This window comes from Bactrocera dorsalis, chromosome 4 (genome assembly GCF_023373825.1).
Source record: "Bactrocera dorsalis isolate Fly_Bdor chromosome 4, ASM2337382v1, whole genome shotgun sequence".
Lineage (NCBI taxonomy): Eukaryota > Metazoa > Arthropoda > Insecta > Diptera > Tephritidae > Bactrocera > Bactrocera dorsalis.
This window is the reverse complement of record NC_064306.1, coordinates 57,328,500-57,349,945: the sequence shown is the minus strand read 5'-3', so window position 1 is coordinate 57,349,945 and position 21,446 is coordinate 57,328,500. Positions and strand designations below refer to the sequence as shown.

Sequence of the window (21,446 nt, the reverse complement as noted above, 5' to 3'; positions counted from 1 at the left end):
ACATTCGGTTGAAAAACGATCGAAAATAGCCAAAATGACGGCATTTTCAAAGAACTGATAGATCATTGTATGGTGTCTCCTAGCATCTTGAATAGTTTCACAAGATCTGCTGTCACCATATAATTTCATAGTTGTAAAATATACAGATATTAAAGTAGGAGTACAAAATTATAAAGGTAAATGATACCAATCTAGCTTTTCTCAGGAATAAGACGATCCTGGCGTAGATCGTCGTCGTTCAATGTCCTTCTTCATCATGCTCTTTGGAAACATTTTAAAAAACTTTATTCATCATTCTCATTGGAAACAATTTCATAAAACTTCTTGACAATGTTTAATAGATTTTGTTTGCTTACGTCTAAGAATATGGTAGATTTAAGGACAATTTTACTAATACGTCAGTAAAATGAGCCTTGGACTTTGTTCCAACGAACGAACAGTGAAGACGTTAGTCCTCCGAATAACATTGATAAACCAAAGGCAGTAGGGTCCGTTTGACACCTCGCTGAATAGTTGACGTAACTTCGTAAGACGCGAGGAACTTCAGAGACATTTTATGTTGGTATCTGAACCAAATAGACTAGCTGTAGTGTCATATAGGAAAAGAAATAATGTTCCCTAAGCGGCAGAAAGAGCTATATAAGTAAAGATTTGGAAATTTATTAAACAAACCCCAGAGACTACCTCACAGAAAAAAAAGCAAGCTTCAACCGCTTCAAACCTTTAAGAATACATAACTAACCTACCTTAATATTACAACAACAAATAAAATAACCGTAAATGGTTTTTTGACAATTGAAACCTGAGAGCCAAACACTAAAAAAACGAATTTTGAAAATCGCATGAAAACACAAGATCTTCCAAGTAGATAAAAGTACTTACAGCCTAACTCCTTTAACTTTACACGCTTCTTGCTGACTTCTTTTACAAAAACAAACGAAATATAGCAAACTACTATCGATAACACAACTTTTGTCGAACAAACTGTCAACCAAAAACGAAATAGTGCAAAACTGAAAGGAAGCCAGCGAACTTTTGCGAGTTATTGAAAGAAAAGTGAAGTTACTGAGACTCTCTACACGCCGTAAAGGTCGACGGGACCAAAGCTGCAGGCAATACGCGGACGAGTCGCAAGCGCGTTTCAGCAGCGACGAACGCACACACAAATAGCAGTTAAGGAAAACGCTGGAGGCAAACACCTAGAAAGTCCAAACTCTACATATCCACACCCTGCGCTGTTGACTCTAACAATTGTGTGTTTTTCTTCCTATTTTCCTCAGCCAAGTTGATATTAAGTTAAGTTGGCGACGGCAAAGGCTCATAGTGGGTGCTAAGGAATACAAAGCAACAAATGTTGGTGAAGGCCAAAGTGATGCGAACCGAGGAGGGTAGAGTTGGAGATTTGGGCGCGTTGGAAAACAATGAAAAGCGAGGAAGTTGCTGCAAGACAGGCACACACACACAAATCCATATCCAAAGTAGTGAAGGAATCAAATGCGCGTTGAGGGGGGCGTAGTACGCTTTTCGTTGAGTGAATGAAAATAATTTTATTCGGTTAGAAGTGAAACTATGCCAAGAATGTGCAATTAGTGAACGACGACGGCGACGCCAACGTCACGACCAAAATAGACAATGTGGAAGACGCAGAGGTCAGAGCCGGCACATGAAGAACGCATTAGTCGAGAAGGGCGCTGAAGCCTGGTTAAGGCAAGTCAACGCACAACTTTGCTTGCTGAAACGAGGGGGGAAGTGTTGTACGCGCAGCGCAAGAGTTCAGACAGCATCCACAGCGAAGCATTAACAGCACCAAACAGAAGACAATGACTGGGAGCTTCAACGGCGAAGAAGCAAAGTGCCACAACAACAAAAACAACAAGAGCAAACTTGAACTGAACTTTTGCGAAAACATAGAAAATTATAGTGAAAACAATAGAATTAAATGGCAAGCAGCGTGCTGAGGTGACAGGACGAAGGCGGCCGTTGAAAGACAACAGCCACAGTCGGCAAGTGGCAAGCAGTGGCGGCAAGCCAAGTGAAGCAGTAAAGGCCGTAAAATAAGATGGGGCGCAAGCATAGTGTTCACCACAGTGCATTGTTGTTGTATTTTCATTTGTGTCCCTGCCTGGCTGACGCTGTGTCTTTCTCCGTGTCTGTTCCTGTGTCTCTCTGTGTGTCTGTTCCTCCGTCTGTCTGTCTGTCTTCTGTCATTATTTTATTTATTATTATATGAGCGCGCGCCTTGTTGCTTCACTACTCGTTTGTTGTTATTGTTGTTGGTTGCTGCTGCTGCTGGTCGTTAGTGAATTGTGTAATATTGCGAGCTATGAATATTTTCGTTTACCCAAAGCGCCGAGTCCTTCTCACCCCTCCAGTGTGTTTGCGCTTCACTTTGTCTCTTTGTTGGTGCAAATTAATTTTGATTAAATTTATATTTGCTGCTGATGTTTTCATATCTACAAATATACGTATATACATATACACGCTTAAATATGATTTCTGTTTGGGGTTGGAGGGCGTGACTTAGTGGCAAGTGCGCGGTGTCAAATTCGGTTCGCTATTATATTATGCAAATACGCGAAGCAAATATAGTGCAAAGGATGCCGTTATTTAGGAAAATGTTTAACGATAGTCATGCAGATATTACATATAAAGGTCATCCATTTCGAGGTTCCCTACTTTCTTTAAAGAAAAAACACAGGAGCTTCAAATTTAATGGAGAATGTTTATTTTCATTCGAAAGAAGATTCTTTGGCATTTGAAGATTATCTCTTAAAAATGTTGGCCGTGGCTACGTTTCAGAGGGTCCATCCGTTTAGTCCAATTTTCGATGAGTCGTTCGAGTATTTCGACTGAATGACACGCGCGATGTTTCTTCAAGGCCTAAGACGCAGCGGGATTGTCCATATAGACCTTAAATATAACATATCCCTACAGGAAAAAGTCTAACGGTGTGATATCACATGATCTTATTGGCCAATCGACCGGCCCAAAAAGTTAGATTATCTGTACACCAAAGGGTTTTCTCAATAAATCCGATGACTCCACCGGCCCATAAACCACACCAAATCGCGATTTTTGAGATATTGACCTTTTCTCTCTACTTATGTATTTGTCGTAACCGCCAATATCGAATCAATATAGCATATAACTGATCGATTGTATGAAAAACTTTCTTGTTTCACGATCCTCACAAAATTTGACATGGATTATTATTTAAAGCAATGCCTCAAGTTTCGAACATATTTTCGATTGGGATCACTATAGATCACAGGCTCTTCTGCATTATATTGACACTGCAGCAATCTGTACTTCAATTGAAAAAACGACCTTGCATTACCTCACGAATATGTCTCTTTAATATCTCAAGAAACACTGGGTTATAAATTGAAGATTTATTTTATGGCGAGTCCAAAGCAAAAGAAATAAAAATAGTTTTATATTTCAAAACTTAGCAGCTGATTAAGTAGGGGGCTAAAAAAATTGGCAACCCATGATTTGAATCCTCCTAGCAATCGGAAACCTAAGAAAATGTTATTATTCTAGAATAATGTCACCAAGTCCAGTACTACGGAAAAGTTGTTTGTTGTTTTGACATTTTCTTTTTTCAATAGTAATTTGGTGATATGCATAATTTTAGACGTAAACAAGTCTGGAAAGAAGACTCTTAAACATTTTCTGGAACAGTTGTTGTTCGACGACGGATCAAAACTATCCGTTGATCAACGCCTCAAATAATTCGAGGCTAACCTAAAACCTCTGCCGTGCTGTGGGTCCGACACCTGTCCGCAATGAGACTCCACAACGAATTGAATTTTCAATTCCATGAACCTCCACCAAGGACCAAACCCAATGAACAGATTGGAGCGAACTACAAGGGCTAACTGCTCCCCGTAGTACCGGATTTTACTGTCCCGTCAAACCTTGTAGCTTTTGCTACCTCCAGTTTAGCATCCATCAAACTCAATGACTGGTGACATTTGTCGCTTGAACTTCAAATGTATTTTCATTAGAAGGAATCTCATTCAAAGACTATAATATCAATACAAGCTGAGTATTATGGATACTACTTGTGTTTCTGACAAGTCTATGCTGATATTTCGAGGCAAGTCATATAACAAACGTAGTGCATATTGGTTTTTAGTCGCCTCTTACGACAGGCATACCTAACCGCGGGCACATTCTACCCCTTGCCTGCTGGGAGAAAAGTTTAAAAGTTTCAGTTCCGGCCGCGCAGTTTGAATACCGGGTCAACAGAACACAATAGGTCCAAAAATAATTTGCATTTGAAAAAATGCGCTTGTAGATATATTCTTATACAGTTAACCTTCTAAAATATACAAAAATAATTATTTTTATTTTATTCTATTCTATTCCCTTAAATATGTATTCGCCATCATTGATTCAATAACTCTCTGCTCCCTGTCTTTTTGACACTGTTCTCTTCTTAAAAAACATGCAGATATAAAACCAACAACAAAGATAACAAGTTGATACGACTGTTGGTATAGCCTGTTCGATTCGTTACTCGCTAATGTATGGCGAATCGCACATAGCTATCACAATTATTTTGGCTTCGTTCGTTAAAATCACTTCTCTTTCAACATGAATTAAATGTAAGACTTCTCAAAGTAGCAATTTTTTAACTTAATAATTTTTTGTTTCTAAATTACAGTTATTTAACCCGAAGTGAATTTGATTTTTTTTTTAAATGTATTATTTTTGTTTTAAAGTGTTTATTATAATGTAGAATTTTTTCATAAAATAATTCATCCATATGTATAAAGTATAATCTCATGAGAAAAAATAGGGTTAAGACTTTGTTTATGATTTAAGAAAGTTTTTATCTAGTCAAATCTTGTTGTTGATCCTCATTGTTATGCATCTATGTAAATCTTTTTAAAGTCTTTTCTCTTCGAAACAGTTGCTTAAAGTCAATTTAGTAGGTCGGAAACAATTCGATATTCCATATTCCGAACAGCATGATAATCGAGGGTTTTGAAGCCCTTCTAACAAACTCTCCGAAGTTTTTGATTAACTAATTTTACAAAATTCTGAATAATCATGCTACTGAGGTTAATGAATAGTAATTAAAATAAATATTTATGTCACGATATTCAGCCGATTGATCTTCGTGTTTCAGTATTATAATTGCACAGATATTATCAGTATATACGCATATAGACATACAGTTTCGGAAATTCTCTTATATTTCTAAGCACATAAAATAAAGCAAAAAATTCTTGTCAGTCTAATAAACACATAAAATTAATTAAATGAAACCAACAGCTAATTTTTCCCATAAAACTAATTACAGAAAACCAACATTTGCTAACGCGCATAATTTCCGAGGTCACTGTCATTGAAATAAATTTCAGTTTACTATGTAATATACCAAATACTGAGAAATTAGTTTAGCAGAAAGAAACTAATTTAAGTCTAGATACCCACCAACAACTCCAAAGGGCTTAAACGTACACATTTATGGGAGAAGAAGCAGAGGAATGTAATAAAAAAGTAGAAAAAACTCGTTTGCCAGTATTGAGCTACTCAAATAAACAAATTATTTGCCAAATTAAGCTGAGTAAATATTTAATATACTATATTTTATAAACGAGTACTGACTATTGCAATATATGTAGTACTAACATAATATATGTATAGTATGTATATCTGTATAGCTAGCAGTCGATTTATAATCAAGCCGCAAGCCTTATACAATAATTAAATCTTCCACAGCAAGTACTCCAGCCTACAGTGGAATCCCTCTCGCCTACTTCTTACTTGTATTCTTATTAAGATTTATTTCATATGGCGAATACTCGCACAAAATGTACTGATTTCATCTGAATTTCATAGTTAATTTCCTGTAATTTATTTCATTAATGTCGCTCATTATATATTCAATCTTTCCTCGCACAATTTCCTCAGTAGTTTTTCACGTTTTTCGCTTTCTTCCGTTTTTTTTCATTTTGCAGGCCGAAATGAACTCATCGCTCGTTATATCAAGCTACGCACAGGCAAGACGAGAACACGAAAGCAAGTCAGCTCGCACATACAGGTGCTGGCCAGACGGAAATTGCGTGAGATTCAGGCGAAAATCAAAGTCGTAAGTAAAATAATAATTTTCCTTGTTACATATTTTATTTACAAAAGAAAATTAGTTTTGCTTTAAAACTGTTTAAATTGTTATTTTCATGTTCTTATTTTGTTTTGAATATTTTGACTGTGGCTTTTGTCAACCAAATTCATTTCGAACTTTCTTATTTTAAATCGATTTTATGTATTTTTATTTTTAATATATTTTTTTTTAATTCGATTATGAAAAGCAAGGTTTATCTGATGTCCTTGAAGTGTTTATGAAGTATAGAAAAATGAAAAAAAAAATGTAATTTAAGAGTTAACTCATAAGATATGCTTTTATACTAGATAAGATTTTGCTAAAACTTTTATTTGAAAAGAAAAAAATACTGCGTAAATAAGGTCATAAAATTAGTGTTAAAGCATCATTAACCATTTGAAATTTTTTTACAAGGCGAAAAACAAGTGCATAATTCAAATTTATGAATAAAAAGTTTTTTTTTTGCATTTTCGAACTCATAAAAATTCGCATACAACTACATCACAGTCATAAATTACATATATTTAAAATTTTTTTTTATTTTTTCTTAATTTTTTTTCTAATTTTTTTAAAATTTTTTTAAATATTTTTTGCGACTTTTCAAGCGCTAACAAACTCTTAGAAGCATTGTGGAAGCACAATAACACTTCAAGTATTACGCGGTGTATTTTTATTTGCTGACGTTACCTTAGCGATGGTTCAGTTCTACCAAGGCTTGCTTTAAAGCATATTGCAAACATGAGAAACCTTTCTTAAAGCATATTCTCTCTCAATTAAAATTTCTTGGCACTCAATAGATCAGGAGAGATATGTATAAACGTCAAAGTCGCAGATCATGACGAGTAATGGTCATCTTATGGAAATATTTACAAAATAATTTAAGACTCAATGTATTTTGCTAATGGCCGAACACCCCATATAAATTCTTTTTTACCAAGCAAAAAAATAAAAACTCTTTCTTTATTTTTTTTTTTAATTAATTTTAAAAAATAAAAAAATTAAAAACGAAAAAATTAAAAAAAAAAGTTTATTATTTTTTAACATTTTTAAAATCATGTATTTTCATCAATCTTTTATATATCACAGACAGCTACACCAGTAGATAGCAACTACATATCTGCCATGCATTTAAAGAAATACTTCACTTTTATTTATTTATCATTTTATTTGAATTCAAAGCGCTGCTATAGAATGTATGGTGTATTCTCAAAGTAATTTTTAGAAAAGAAAAGTAAAGCAACAACAAAAGCAAACGACTATTTCGGAATGAAATGCAAGTAACAGCAGATAAAGTGTTACAGTTTTATTTTAATTCCAAAGAGTTGCTGACAAAGTAACGAGAAAGTGTCTTTAGTACATATATATGAATTGTATGTAGGAATGTTTGTATATGTATATGTTTCTATATATGTATGTATGTATGTATGATTAGGGTGTGTGATAAATGTTTCGCCTTCGTTTCTTAACATAAATGTGTCAGGCGATTTTTGTGAATTTTTTGTTCGCACTTTTTTTATAATGACGAAACTATCTCAAGGTACTAATATTATTTTTTATTAATAAAAAGTATTAAATTTATTTGCTTAAATAAAAAATATTGAATTTACTTTTTTTAATAAAAAAATTATATTTATTTAAAAAATATATATAAATAAAATTTATTTTTTCGTTTTGAAAAAAAAATAATTTTAAAAACTTTTCTAGAAAAATTTTATTAAAAAACCTAAAAAAATTCAGTTAAATAAATTTATATTTTCTTTAAAAACAATGTTTTTAAACTATTTTCATGAACATTTTTTTAATAATAAAAATGTACAATTTATGAAAATATATACATATATTTTGAATAAAAACTAATATATTTAACATTTTTTCTAAAACTTTTTCGCAAAAAAAAATAAAATTTACAAGTAAAAATATAAATTTAAAACAAATCTTAGAAGAATTTATTTTTTACAGTATTATTTATTCAAATTATAAAATTATTCTTTTTGGTTTATCACCATATATGTGTTTTTATAATAATTATTCATAATTCAACAAAGTAATTTCGTTTTTTAGTGCAATTTAAACACGATTTGCATTTTGATCTAACACCTATTGCCATTTCCCGGGAAGATATTGATTGCACGCCCATAAAATTTTTACCCTTGAACAAGTAATTGTGCAGGTGTGGTGGCACCTCCCATTGAAGCTGCAAAAGCTTTTCTGTTACTCAATTCTGGCACCTTCTGTTTGAGTGCAACACTCTATTTTATCCAGCTGATCACAATATACTTTAGATTTAATCCTGGTTTTGTGCTTTTACTGGCTATCAGCCTTCGAATTGGTTTGAGCTGGTTCATTTTTTATAGTATAAAGAACGCTTGCACTTTACATTCTTGCAAACATTTCTATATTCGTCGCCAATAATAATGCGCTGCAAAAATAGTTCACTACTTTGACGTTGGATAAGCAAATCACAGTCATTAATGCGATGAATTCTGTAAGAACATGAGGCACCCATATACCAAGCATCGAATCAATCCTAAATGTTTCTTGTGAAGGACGCATTAGATAAATGTATTCTATCAGCAATCTCTGGAGTATTTATTCGACGACTACCCTCGACCAACGAATTCGTTTTATCCACATTGGCTTCAAAAGTCCTTCCAGGACGTGGTGCATCCTCAAGAATGAAATTGCCGGAACGAAATTTTACAAACCAATTTTTGCGTTGCCATTTGGTCAACATATCTTCACATAAATTACGCCTTGCTTGAACTGCATTTTTATCCTTTTGATAGTAAAATGTGTCAAAAATTCTGTTTTCGATCTCCATCTTTGATAGGCAATCCTTTGAATTTAAGAACATTCTTTACAAACAAGCCTTACTATATCAGCTGTTCAGATAGATAACGGTAAAGCGGTTAAGTTCGAAATAAGCTAGTTCAATAAGATCAGCTGTTGCCATCAAACGAAATTACTTGACAACCAAAACTCACCTCAAAAGTAAACAAAAAGATAACTTTCAGAACCATCTTAATGGACATGCATTTCAATTTCAGCTTTACATATGTTACATACTATGTATATGTACATGTGCATATGGGAGAGTACTCGCAAGTGCTTTCGAGGAAAATATCTATTTGCAAGCTGCATGCTTACCGACATCCATACTTATTTCATTATAAATGCGTGTGTATGCCTGTGTGTGTGCTTCTGGTTAGAATTTACGTGTGTATATGCATCTATGCATGCATGTGTGTGTGTCCGTTTGTCCATTTCACTTAAAAGTTACTTTGTGTCGGTCGGTCGTCGGTAGCTACCATTACATATATATACATACATAGAATTATATGCATACAAACATGCATAGAAGCAGACATACATACTTTAAAGCACACACAGTCGTCTCTATGTCCAAGTAAAAGGCAAAACTTTATAAAAATTACACGTTTTTGTGCCGTTTGTAGCATTTGAACGACTGCAAAGTTTTTGTTTGAGCTACATTTCCAATGTTATTGTTGCTGTTGTTACTGTTGTTGCCACGCTTGTTGTCGTTTGTGTTATAAATTCGTCGCTGCCACACGTGACTGCATCGCATCTTAACTGCGACGAGACGAGACCACCCAGCAGGCGATTTGCCTGCACGCCACTCCCTCAGACCCCCTGCCACCCCGCTTGGCGTCGCGTGAGTTCGCGTTGCATTTTGCTTTGTGCTTTGTGTTTTGTCCTTTTCCATTTTTCGACTTTTCTATAATATATTTCTCATTTCAATTTTCTTCTGCTTTTTTGTTAGTTATTTTTTGTTTTTCGCTTTTAATTTTTGTTTTTGTTTTTTGTGCGTTGCATCGCACTTTGTAAAGTGAAAATTCCATTGAAATCCTTTTTGTTGCACGCTGACCGTTTGTGTACCGTAAAATCGGTAACACAAAAACAACAACAACAACAAAAAGCAGCAAAACACAATGCCATGCAGCAAGCAGCAGGCTGCAACAACAAATCATTGTACAAAAACAAAATTTATTTTTTATTTTTCTCTCTCTCTCTCTCTCTTTAGTTTTCGTCTTCTCTAGCTTTGTTGGAAAGTTTATTTGATTTCAACAGTTGTTTTGCTGCTTTATGCGCTTTTGTTGTGGTTGTTGTTTTTAGTGTTGACTGACGACGACTCCTTTTGGCGCGGCACGAGAGTCAAGCTGCAGTTGAAATATTTTTTTTTTTACTTTTTTATATTTTATATTTTTTTTTTTTAATTTTATGCTTTAAGAAATTAAATTTTAGACGAAAATACATATTTTTAATGTCTCGGGTCTTCTTGTATGCCGATGAGATATACATACATATGTACATGTGTGTATATTGCATAATATTCCTCTTCTGTAGTTACCATATTTTTTTTGATTTTTTTATATTTTTAGTTTTTTATTATACTTTAAGGGGATTTTTCAATGATTCTGGGCTCTTTGTATACCGATGGGGGTTGCCATATTTTTAAAATTTCTTTTATATTTTTAATTTCTTATTTTAAGGTGTTTTTTAATGCCTCGGACCTCTTCGTATACCGCTGGGAGTTGCCATATTTTTTCATTTTTTTATTTTTAAATTTTACTTTAAGAAGGTTTTTAATGCCTCGGCACTCTTCGTATACCGCTGGGAGTTGCCATATTTTTTCTTTAATTTTTTTATATTTTTAATTTTTTACTTTAAGGGGGTTTTTAATGCCTCGGGGCTCTTCGTATACCGCTGAGAGTTGCCATATTTTTTAACTTTTTTATATTTAATATTTTTTACTGTTTTTCGATGCAGTTGCCATATTTTTATTTATTTATTTATTTTTTTTAATGTGGCCCTCTCAAGTCAACTGCTTGGTCACCCAGGGGACATTCCTATAAATAACAACTGTTTATACATTTTTTCACTGCTTAACCTCAAACTGACACTATAACGTTGTTTTTGGGTTGCAACTCTGCCCCTCATGCAGCCGCCCATCAGCCACGCCCACTTCGCTGACATCTGCATTAAGCTCGGCCAGCCGCATTGTCCACTTTAACTCTTTACGGCTTTTCCATTTCCCCTTTGTGCTTTGTTTTCTTCCACTATGCGCTTGTTTTTCGCCTTATTCCTTTGGTATTTTATGGCCCACACATTGTGTCAAAAGGTCAAAGCATCAAAAGCGAGCAAGCAAAATGACGAAAACAAAAGCAACAACATGCAAAACAAAGCAAACGGCAACTACATTTGTCCGACTGTGTGGCAACAAAAGTCAAGAAAGAGAAAATGCATGAACATAGAAAGCCAGTGCCGGTGCCGGTGAATGAGGATGAGGAAGAGGAAGCAAAGCGCATATGGCAAAATGACTTTTTCAAAATAACTGTAATGTGAAAATGCCTCTTTGCTGCGCTGAAACAAAAGCCGTGAGGCAAAAGGCTCAAAGTTGGAATTTTTTGAACAACTTTTGCATTTATAATGATGGCGTGCAAATAGTAAACAAACAACAAATAGCACAACAAAAACAACAGAAGCAACAAATACTTATGTATTTTATAATGAAAATTGTGCTTAACAAATAAAATCTACTTTTACACTCAAAATGCTACAAACAAAAAATGGCGCACACAAAGTGAAATGTTGTAAAGGCCGCCTCCGTTAGCTGCCTCTTCTGCTTCTTCTTTCTCTGCCGACAGCATTATGTAGTATAGTTCTTGCTCTGCGCTGCTTACCTTTCGCAAAACGGTGTTTAATGGTCCAGTTGTAAAGGCTTTGTGAAACTAAAAGGATCTCAAAAGTGGGTTAAAGTGACCGAAGAATCGCCTGGCCGCTCGTTTTGTGTGACAGTCAAGTGGAAGAAGCGAGCGCGCAAGCGAGCGAGTGTAAGAGAAATAGAATGAGCGTCAAAGAGCGCCTATAATATATGCGCTTTTCTATAAATATTATAAATGTGAAAAGCCGATTTTTCGTTGGTTAAAATTTTTATTCGAAACACTTCATGCAAAATACTTCTTCATGAGTAAATTTATGTCGAATTAAGCGCAATTGCATACAGAGCCGGAAGCAGGAAAATATAGAGGTTTATTGAGCTTGCCGGAATTGTAATAGTTATATTCCTTGCCTACAATAATTATAATACTTTTTCAGGCCTAAACGTGCTCAGGGCTTAAGCTTTTATGTTGATTTTGTGTTATGAGTTAACTATAGGTTACCTGGAAGTTTAACTGGTAGTTAGTAGTCTAAAAATCTAGTTTTGAAGCACTTTTTAGCGCTCGTATACAAATACCTCAAAATATATGACTTAAGAGTTTCTAGAGTTGACGAAAAATGTTACCATCGCGTTTTATTTTTGACCTATGGAACTCAAAAGAAATCACTGTATGCCTAGCCACGATTGTATGGCGCTTGAAAGAATACTTTAAAGTTTTTGCTGGCTAAAAACGATTTTGTTTCCGCTAATAATTCTCAACTTCTCGCTTGTTCTGGTCTTATATGGATACAGTTTTGAAACTCCGTGATTGATCTTGGAACAAAAAAAATACCTGTATGCCAAGTCACGACTTTATGACAGTTGACCGACCTTTGAATGCCCAGAAATTATGGGTTTTCACCAAAATATAAGAAAATCCCTGACTTCGATTCTTTCGATCTTATAGACGTATTTGAGGAACCTCGTCTAAATTTTCTGAACCATTCTAAGCTCCAGTCGGCTAAAAAACTAACTATAGATATGATGTTTTCCACCAAATCGGCTAAAAACTAACCAGACCTGTAGATGGATCTAGTTCCCAACCATTCATTCATCTCAAGGAGCTTTGTTCCTTGCTGGTAGAACAATCGTTGTAGAGCAAAATTAATCACCCAGAATTGTGTTAGAATTAGCTTAGAATTCATCATTCTAAGTAACCAAGTATAGAGAATACAAAACAGCGAGAACTTTGTTAAAATCTAAGAACTACAATTATTTCACTAATCTTTTAAAGGCCATAAAAGTCCATCTAAAACCTCTCATCGGGTCAGAACTTGATTCTGTAGCATAAGTCTTCAACTAAAAACCACATTATCGTTCCCACGACAGTCAACTCTACTTAAACGTACTTCAGGAATGCTTTCCGCCATTACAATAACAACAACTCCATGCTTACATTGATAGATCAAGACAAGATCTATTGTTGCAACCTCCTTTAATATAGAATAGAGCGAAGGTTCTAAATGCAAGTAGTCGACACTGAACCCACACTAGTCAGAGTTAAACCGAAGCACCGACGCTTATCGCGGAACATATTTTGAAAACAGTTTGCTCCATATTATGTTATATCTTTATCTATTGTTAAAAAATCTGTCGTTAAAAATTCACAAGATAAGTCTTAAAGTCGACTTTTTTTGTTATCCGACAGATATTTAGGGTCTAGTGAGTAATCTTTACCAAGAAAATCTTGACCTGTCACCAATTTTATTAGGTTTTAAATTCGTTTTTTCATTCATCCGACTTATCCCTAAGGTCTAAAGGAACCTCTAGGTAACCTTTATCTGGGCTTAAATGTGCTTTCTCAGTCATGTGTCCGATATTTATTTTTATGGTCTAGTGGAACACGTCAGCAATCTTTATGAGTATTTATATCAGCTTTTTCATTCATCCGACTAATCTTTAGGGTCTAGTGAAACATATCAGCAATCTTTATTAGAATTTGAATCATCTTTTTCAGTCTTCCGACTTACTTTTAAGGTTTATAGGAACCTTTAAGGCAACCTTTGTCAGGATTTAAGTCAGTTTTTTCACTCATCCAACGGATTTTTAGGGTCTAATGGAAGATGTCAGCAATCTTTATTTTGAATTAAAGGATTTTTTTCCGTCCTCCCACTGATCTTTAAGGTCTGGAGTCTAGTGAACCATGTCAGCAATCCTTACTAAGATTTAAATCATCTTTTTCAGTCATCCGATTGATCTTAAAATCAACTTGTTCTGTCATCCGACTGATTGAATTAATTTTTACCTTGGTGCTAACCCTTCACTCTTGGTTTCAAATACAAAATATTATACGAAGCAGAATAAGGGAACTAGAAGAATATTCCCTACTGCTTTTCGTTTTTAAAATCTCTTTAAAGGATTTTTTTATCTAACTATATATATCTATAAACAATCCTTTGTCAACCCACAACTATTTCGCTGTACCATGCACTGAAGGACACTGACGCAAGTATATTATATTCCTGCTTGATGCTTCTGCTTGACTAGCGCTGCAATATGTGGAAATGCGTTTTATGGGTTCCCTTTAATTCTTGTTCCTCACTTTTTGTCATACAAAATTCCTCAACGTTTTCTGGGTCACTTTGTAGTGGAATAGTATGTGCCTAGATGCTGCGTGGTTGTGTGTCCCCTCGCTCATTGTCGTCGAGTGCAAGGATAAAAGAAAGAATGCAAGGATGTGCATACAAAGATGTATGCGGTTGCTTTTACTTCTTTCTATTATTTGCTAGCTGCTGAGCAGCTAACAACCACAAAGAGATGCCCGACGGTGGAGGTAAGCGCTGTCTGTTGTGGCACGCATGCTATGCACACTGTCAAAGTAGCTCGCGGCAAGGACAAAAAACGAGTAAAAGTGAATATATTAAAGAAAAAGCAAAGTTTTTTTTGAATCTTAAAGGATATAGAATACTGAAACTTTAATTTATTAAAGCACTGTCGTACAACTATCATCGGAAGTCATCAATTATCTCAAAAACATCTCAAAATCATCAACGAACTCATCACTCTCGTCATCAACGCATTTTTCGTCAATAAGTCAATAAGTTATGCGAATTTGATTGCAGTGTACACAGCGACCGCTTAAGGTCTTAGCCACTGCGTTGCACAACACCTATGTATACAAGCAATTTTTCAATGCATTTGCCCAACACACGCCTCATCGAGCACCACCTTTCTTTCTCCTTCCATTTTTGAATATTTTTCAGGAACCCAACGGCATCGGCGGCATAAACGGTCACGCCCATTCGCTGCACTTGCTCAGCGAAAAGGAGAAAGCACTGCAGGCTATGAGCGGCATGACCAGCTCACAAATCGTATCGGCGCAGGCGGCGAAAAATCTCGCATATGCCGCTTCGGCGGCAGCCTTCACCGCGGCTGGCTTGCATCAGCCCACGCACGGCGCTGTCGGACCACCCGGCGCAGCGCCACCACTCTCGCCAGCACTGCCTGCGCCTGCGGCCACATCAGCAACCTCCTCGTCTTCGTCGGCAACAGCAGCTGCTGCAGCAGCAGCGGCGGCGGCGGCGCATGCGTACACACACCTACATTCGCCGCATCCACACTCGCATCACCTTCATCAGCATCACCACCTCAACCACCTTAGCCACCACCACCACCACCATCAGCACCATCCACACCACCACCCGCAGCACCCGCATCCGCACAGCACTAGCTCACATCTGCCCACGCATCCGCATTTGCCGCAGGTCACCTCAGCGGGCTCACTCTATTTACAACAACAACATGCGGCGGTGGTGGCGGCAGCAGCCGCGGCACAGGTGCATCAGAGTACGGCAGGAGCGGGAGCGGCGACGGCGACGACAGCGACAACGCCTGCAACGGCGCCGCACGCCGCGCATACGCATGCGCACACGCCACTCCATCATCCACCGATGTATCCGGGCGTAAGACACTTCATATCTACATAGTACATGTGTAAATGCTAAGCGCTTCTAACGAACTCGGCTAAATTGTGTGCTCATCTTTGTAAAAAAAAAAACAAAAACAAAAAGCGAAGCATTGCAAATAATAGGCATCGCTATAATGTACCGCTAACTCGCTACTCGTTGCGTTGTAAATAAATCATACACGTTGTGCGCTTCATAACCCTATGTATCCACATATATATTTGTGTGTGTGTGTGTAAATGTATTTTTTTTGTATATGTATGCGCGCATAAAGCATCGTTGGCAGCTCCATTAGGCTTAAAGCCATCACTCATTTGTATGTTTTTAGGTTATGGTGCATATATCACACGCATTTCGACTCGTAGCCCCCCTGGGCCCATATGCTAACGCAAACCATCGCTCGCTTCATCGTACGCTTCATCTCATCAGCAGTGTTGGCAGCCGAAAAGTGCAAAATAATTGAGAAAAAAGTAAAATGTTTAAAAATCTACAAAAAAGAATTCTTCAAATTGGTTGGGGGTCGCCAAAATGCCAATTCTTGTACATACAACGAAATCGCGAAATCATTTCTATGTAATCAGCAATTGTGATTTATATAATGTGTACTTTTACGCTCTCAAATGCTAAAACAAATAAACAAACAACAAGCTAAGAGCTCTCTCTCTCTCTCATCACAAACGCATAACCCTAAATTTTGTTGGCTCTTCATATAAACCTTGCTTTTCGCTGGCTCATTTTGTTCATATGTATTTTCATTTCAATTTAAGTATTGTACATAATCTACCGTTGTACATATATACATGCATATCTACATACATATATATTTATTAGTAATCGAAAAAAAATATACTCACATGCAAATTTTCTCTCCTTTCTACTTCTTCGCACGCGCCCACAGCAATTCTGGCAGCCCGGTTTGCAGCCCAGCACCTCACAAGAGTAAGTTATCTTGAATAAATTTTTGTAGCTGAGACATTGAAATTGTTTGCATTGACCGCAGTTTTTACGATTACAGCATTAAGCCATTCGCACAACCCCCCTATCCCGCCGGCAAACCATCGACAGCTGTGTCTGGTGACATCGAAGCAGGTCTTCCGCCCGCACAACTGCCGTGGGAGGGCAGAGCGATTGCGACGCACAAATTTCGCTTGCTCGAATTCTCGGCATTCATGGAGATACAAAGAGAGGAAATCGTGAGTCCAAAGCCGTGCCGTATTATTTATAAAAATATATATATATACATGATTTTTCTATTATCTGCAGTATCACCGGCATTTGTTCGTGCAACTCGGCGGCAAACCGTCCTTCTCCGATCCGCTACTTGAGGTAAGTGCTTATGCATATTTGTAAGGTTTGGGTTAGGTTAAGTGTTGTCAGTTGAGACATCAGCCTTGGACTACTTTGAAAAAGTCTTATGTGATTTCAAAGAGCTCGTGAAGTGTAACTGAACCATTTTGAAGCACCAGGCCTTCCTGAAACAGAAGGTTCCTTGGACTACCGTGAAAAATTCTTATGTGATTTCGAAGAGCTCTTGAAGTGGAACTCAAGTCTTTCGAAGGACCAGACCTTCAAAAAACAGAAAGTTCTGACAATGTGCTGGTTGTTGAGAAGCACTCACCGCTCATGTTAGGCTTAGTCGTTGAATCATAAGTAGACAGCAGTTATTCTAACCATTTCCAAACCAGTACAAGGCCTTTGTCAGCTCATAAGTTAGACAGTTCTCTGTGATTCGTTGCATTTTTCCTAATTGATTGCAGCTCACAGTGGTCTTGACCTCCGAACTTGTATCACTGAGTTTCTAACGTAGTGAGCGCTCACTCACTAAAGAGGCTGCTTTGCGGCACAGTGGATTTGCTGTTACTTTAATCGCACAATAAGAAATACAGCCGTTGAGCTAGCACTGGAGTTGGTAAATAGCTCACAACTGCCTCTTTCCTACCGAGCTCAATATTCTTTCTGCCTCTATTTTACTAAAGTAAAGACTCATTGGTTTCCTCCACAATTTTTCCACCTGGTATTTCCAACGAAGTGGAGATCTTCCTCGTTTTTTCTTTGAAGAAAACTTTTCCGAGTGGAAACTTCTTGACAAAATACTAATTGCGATCCGTTTGGGTCCGAGCTTAAGAAACCTTCTTTCCAAAAGTACAGTGTTGATTCTGTTACCATATTTGAAGGTTCCTGTAGGAAATGGCCAAACTCCATGAGAGTTTCTGTGTTAATATTTTAAACAGATGTCAGGTTGTGGTTGGGTTAGGAGGTCGATCCTAACAAGGATCTCACATGGACAGCTAAGAAGACCGATCCATCGTGTTACCTAAAACTTCAATGTAATAGATCACAATCCCATACAAAAAGCGCTTTAAGCCTGTCACAAAAAGGTTAAGATTAATGTCAGTTTCGACTATGTATTCTAAACTGATGTCGGTTGGTGATATTTTAACATCCTTCCCCACTATACGAAGTTCTCAAATTAAGCAGTTATTATAAATATGATTCAATTAAACAAAACATTTTCTCTCCACAGACTGTTGACATCCGACAAATCTCCGATAAATTCCCTGAGAAATCAGGTGGTCTCAAAGATCTCTACGAGAAAGGTCCACAGAACGCTTTCTACTTGGTGAAATGTTGGGCAGACTTGAATACCGGCAGAGAGACGGGTGATTTTTATGGCGTTACGAGTCAGTAAGTATACCCCAATCCAAAATATATTGCTTTTGAAGTTTTATTAAAATCTTCGGTCGTTTTGTGCGCTTTAGATATGAGAGTAACGAAAATGTTGTGCTCGTCTGTTCGACAAAAGTCTGCTCCTTCGGCAAGCAGGTGGTTGAGAAAGTGGAAACGGAATACTCACGCTTGGAGAATGGTCGTTTCGTATATCGCATACATCGGTCGCCGATGTGCGAATATATGATCAACTTCATACAAAAATTAAAGGACCTACCCGAACGATATATGATGAACAGTGTGCTGGAGAACTTTACAATATTGCAGGTGAGTGGTTACAACAAATGTTGAATATGGAAGAAATATCTCTAAAGCGCGATCTCTATTTCTCTCTCTCTCCGTTTTGCTTGAATGCAGGTGATGCAAGCGCGAGACACACAAGAGACCCTGCTCTGCATAGCGTACGTGTTCGAGGTGGCGGAACAGAACAGCGGCGCCACACATCACATCTACCGATTGATAAAGGAATAGCATGAACTGCAACTGCCCAATCTAACCACACACAGTGAATTCAATAGTAGTAATAGCAGCGGCATTGGCGGTGTAGGAGAAAGCGTAGGAGGCGTAAGCAAGTGTGGCGATGGCGAACGTCACGGCAGTGGTGGCGCCTTAGCGGCGACCATGGACGACGGTTCGATAGGTGGCGCCAGTGTGCGCGGCTTGGCGCTCACAACGGCGGCAACAACAAAGGACGCGCACGACAATGTCGATAGCACCAGCGGCAGCGTTGGCGGCAACGCAATCAACAACAGCAACAACACAAGCAGCGGTGGCAACAACAACAATAGCGCGCGTTATCTCGGCAGTCTCAGCGATTGCCAAAACGTAAGCAGCAGCGGTGTTGGCATTGGCGGCGGCGGCGGCGGCAGCGATCTGAGCGTCTCAGCGGTTGGCACATCGGCCATTACGCACATCAAGCAATCGCCAACATCGCCGAGTCCAATGAGCAGCAACGCTTTAGAAGCCACACCAACTGTTCTGCAACAACAACAACATCATCACCGACAATCAAACGAAGAGCTGTTCGGCGCCACAGCCGCAACGACCATTGTGGCACATCCCCATTCGACGTTGGCGACGCTCGACATGCAACAGCAGCAAGCACATGCGCATGCGCAGCAACATCATCACCAGCAACAACAACAACAGCAGCAGCAGCAACATTTACAAAGACTCAGCAGCTTGAGCAGCATCAGCGCTACTGCCAGCGCAGCAGCCGCCGACGTTGTAACCAGCAGTCGCGGCGGTATTGGCGCGCTCACGCACACGCTCGGCAGCGGCAGCAGCTTGTTAAACGAGCGTCCGCCACCACCGCCGTACAGCAGCAGCGCCGCCGTTATGGCTAGCAAAGTATTCCACGCCGGCTCGTGCGCTGCCAGCAGCATGGAGGCGTTGAGCGGCGATGAACCGCCACTAGCGGCGTCGAGCTCGCGCCTAACGGCTTATGAGCAGTTTCTCAAGTTGTCCGCACAAGAGTATGCAGCGACGTCGGCGTCCGATAATGCGTCGGTGTTGAATTTGAGCAGCATCGGTAAGGCGGCGTCGGAGAGCGATTTGATGTTGCGGCACGCGAATGTCGCAACGGTTATGGCGGCCGCAGCGGCGGGGAGTGTCAGCGTGGTGGAGGGCAGCGGTGTTGGTATCGCGGATGGTTGTGAGCGTAATTAATTGGTTGTTGTTGTTGTAATCTTAAAGATTTTTTTTTTGTATGATTGTTGCGTTCGCCTTTGCTTGGCGACGGCGCGGTGGATTCATAAATGAAGGGGTGAGCCGCGCGGTGTGAGGATAATGGACTTAAGAAAAGCGTGGTTATGTCCGAATTCTTATAAAAATTGATAAGCTTTTTTTATTCATGACAATTCGGTTACAGCTCTTGTAAGCCAGCTCTTGAAGACATCTCTTTTTCAAGCAAAATTCGCAGCTTAGCTTTCTCCTTGCTATTCGGCTTACCCCTCTGCCCACGGCGCTGTCAGCCAAGCAAAAAGTTGTTGTACTTGCATCGACACACACACACACATACACACATGTACATTTATATGATCTCAAAGAAATACAAGCAATGTTTTTATGTGTTGAATTTCTTTATTTACTTGATTTTATGTCTCTTTCTAAACACAAATGCAATACAAATAACAAAAACAACAAATATTTTATTGACGCAATGCAATAAGGCAAACAGTAATAAAAAGTAATAATAAAAAAATAAAAGTAAATAATAAAATTATAAAAAATAATAATAAAAATTTGAAAAATTATAATAAAAATAATTGTAAAAAATATAAAAATTAAAAATAATTAAAATAAAAATTAAAAATAATGAAAATAAAAATTTAAAAAATTAAGTAAAATTAATTACATTTGTATATTGTAAATAAGTAAAATTGTAATTCATTTAAACTTTTGCGTTCACACAAAAATTAACATCAAATTATGCAAAATTGAGTACATATCCACGCCAATAGAGACCAACAACAGCCGCAAATTAAATATAATTAATAAAAGAGTTATAAGCTTTTGTAGGGGTTTATAATATTTTAAAAATATCTAAAATATATATTTTTTTTAATTTTTCTAAATTATTTTTAATTAAAATTATTTTTAAATTTTAATTTGTTAATTTTATTTCTTTAATTTTAGTTTTTTAATTTTAATCATTTAATTTTAATTTTTTTTATTTAATATTTTGTTGAACGTTTTTTATTTCTTTTTTGTTTTTCTAATTTTATTACTTTTTTTAATTTTTTACTTAATTTTTAAAATTTCGTTTTTAATTTTTTTAAATTCTTTTTGTTTGCTGATTTTTTTATTTTTGACTTAATTTTTTTTTTAATTTTTAACTCAATATTTTAAAATTACTTTTAATTTTTGACTTAATTTTTTAAATTTTATTTTAATAATATTTTTTTAAATTTTTATTTTCAAATGTTTTTTTTTGTTTTTCTAATTTTTTTAACTTTATTTTTAATTTCATTTTTAT

At 37.0% G+C, this 21,446-nt stretch overlaps 2 protein-coding genes across 12 annotated transcripts in view; both read left to right on the top strand.

The window, feature by feature from the left end:
• The window catches only part of LOC105230740 (protein scalloped), a 315,018-nt gene extending 295,556 nt beyond the window's left edge, over positions 1-19,462 (top strand). For 8 of the 11 annotated variants that reach the window (XM_049455643.1, XM_049455639.1, XM_049455641.1 and 5 more), the window contains 8 exons: positions 5,976-6,106; positions 15,041-15,739; positions 16,641-16,681; positions 16,743-16,935; positions 17,006-17,068; positions 18,267-18,427; positions 18,502-18,736; positions 18,827-18,963. In XM_049455643.1, coding sequence (XP_049311600.1) covers positions 5,976-6,106; positions 15,041-15,739; positions 16,641-16,681; positions 16,743-16,935; positions 17,006-17,068; positions 18,267-18,427; positions 18,502-18,736; positions 18,827-18,940 — 1,637 coding nt within the window. In that variant the 3' untranslated portion in view covers positions 18,941-18,963. Of the gene's footprint in view, positions 1-5,975; positions 6,107-15,040; positions 15,740-16,640; positions 16,682-16,742; positions 16,936-17,005; positions 17,069-18,266; positions 18,428-18,501; positions 18,737-18,826 lie in introns of all 11 variants that reach the window. The other 3 variants (XM_049455638.1, XM_049455645.1, XM_049455646.1) reach the window with 3 other exon arrangements.
• Positions 19,091-20,792, top strand: LOC125778372 (ecdysone-induced protein 74EF-like). The gene has a single exon (XM_049455649.1). The coding sequence runs from the start codon at positions 19,091-19,093 to the stop codon at positions 20,135-20,137; it is 1,047 nt and encodes a 348-aa protein (XP_049311606.1). The 3' UTR covers positions 20,138-20,792.
• Positions 20,793-21,446: the final 654 nt, after the last annotated feature.

Coding starts and splice junctions, on each gene's coding strand:
- LOC125778372 (XM_049455649.1), top strand. CDS start 19,091: ATGGACGACGGTTCGATAGGTGGCGCCAGTGTGCGCGGCTTGGCGCTC.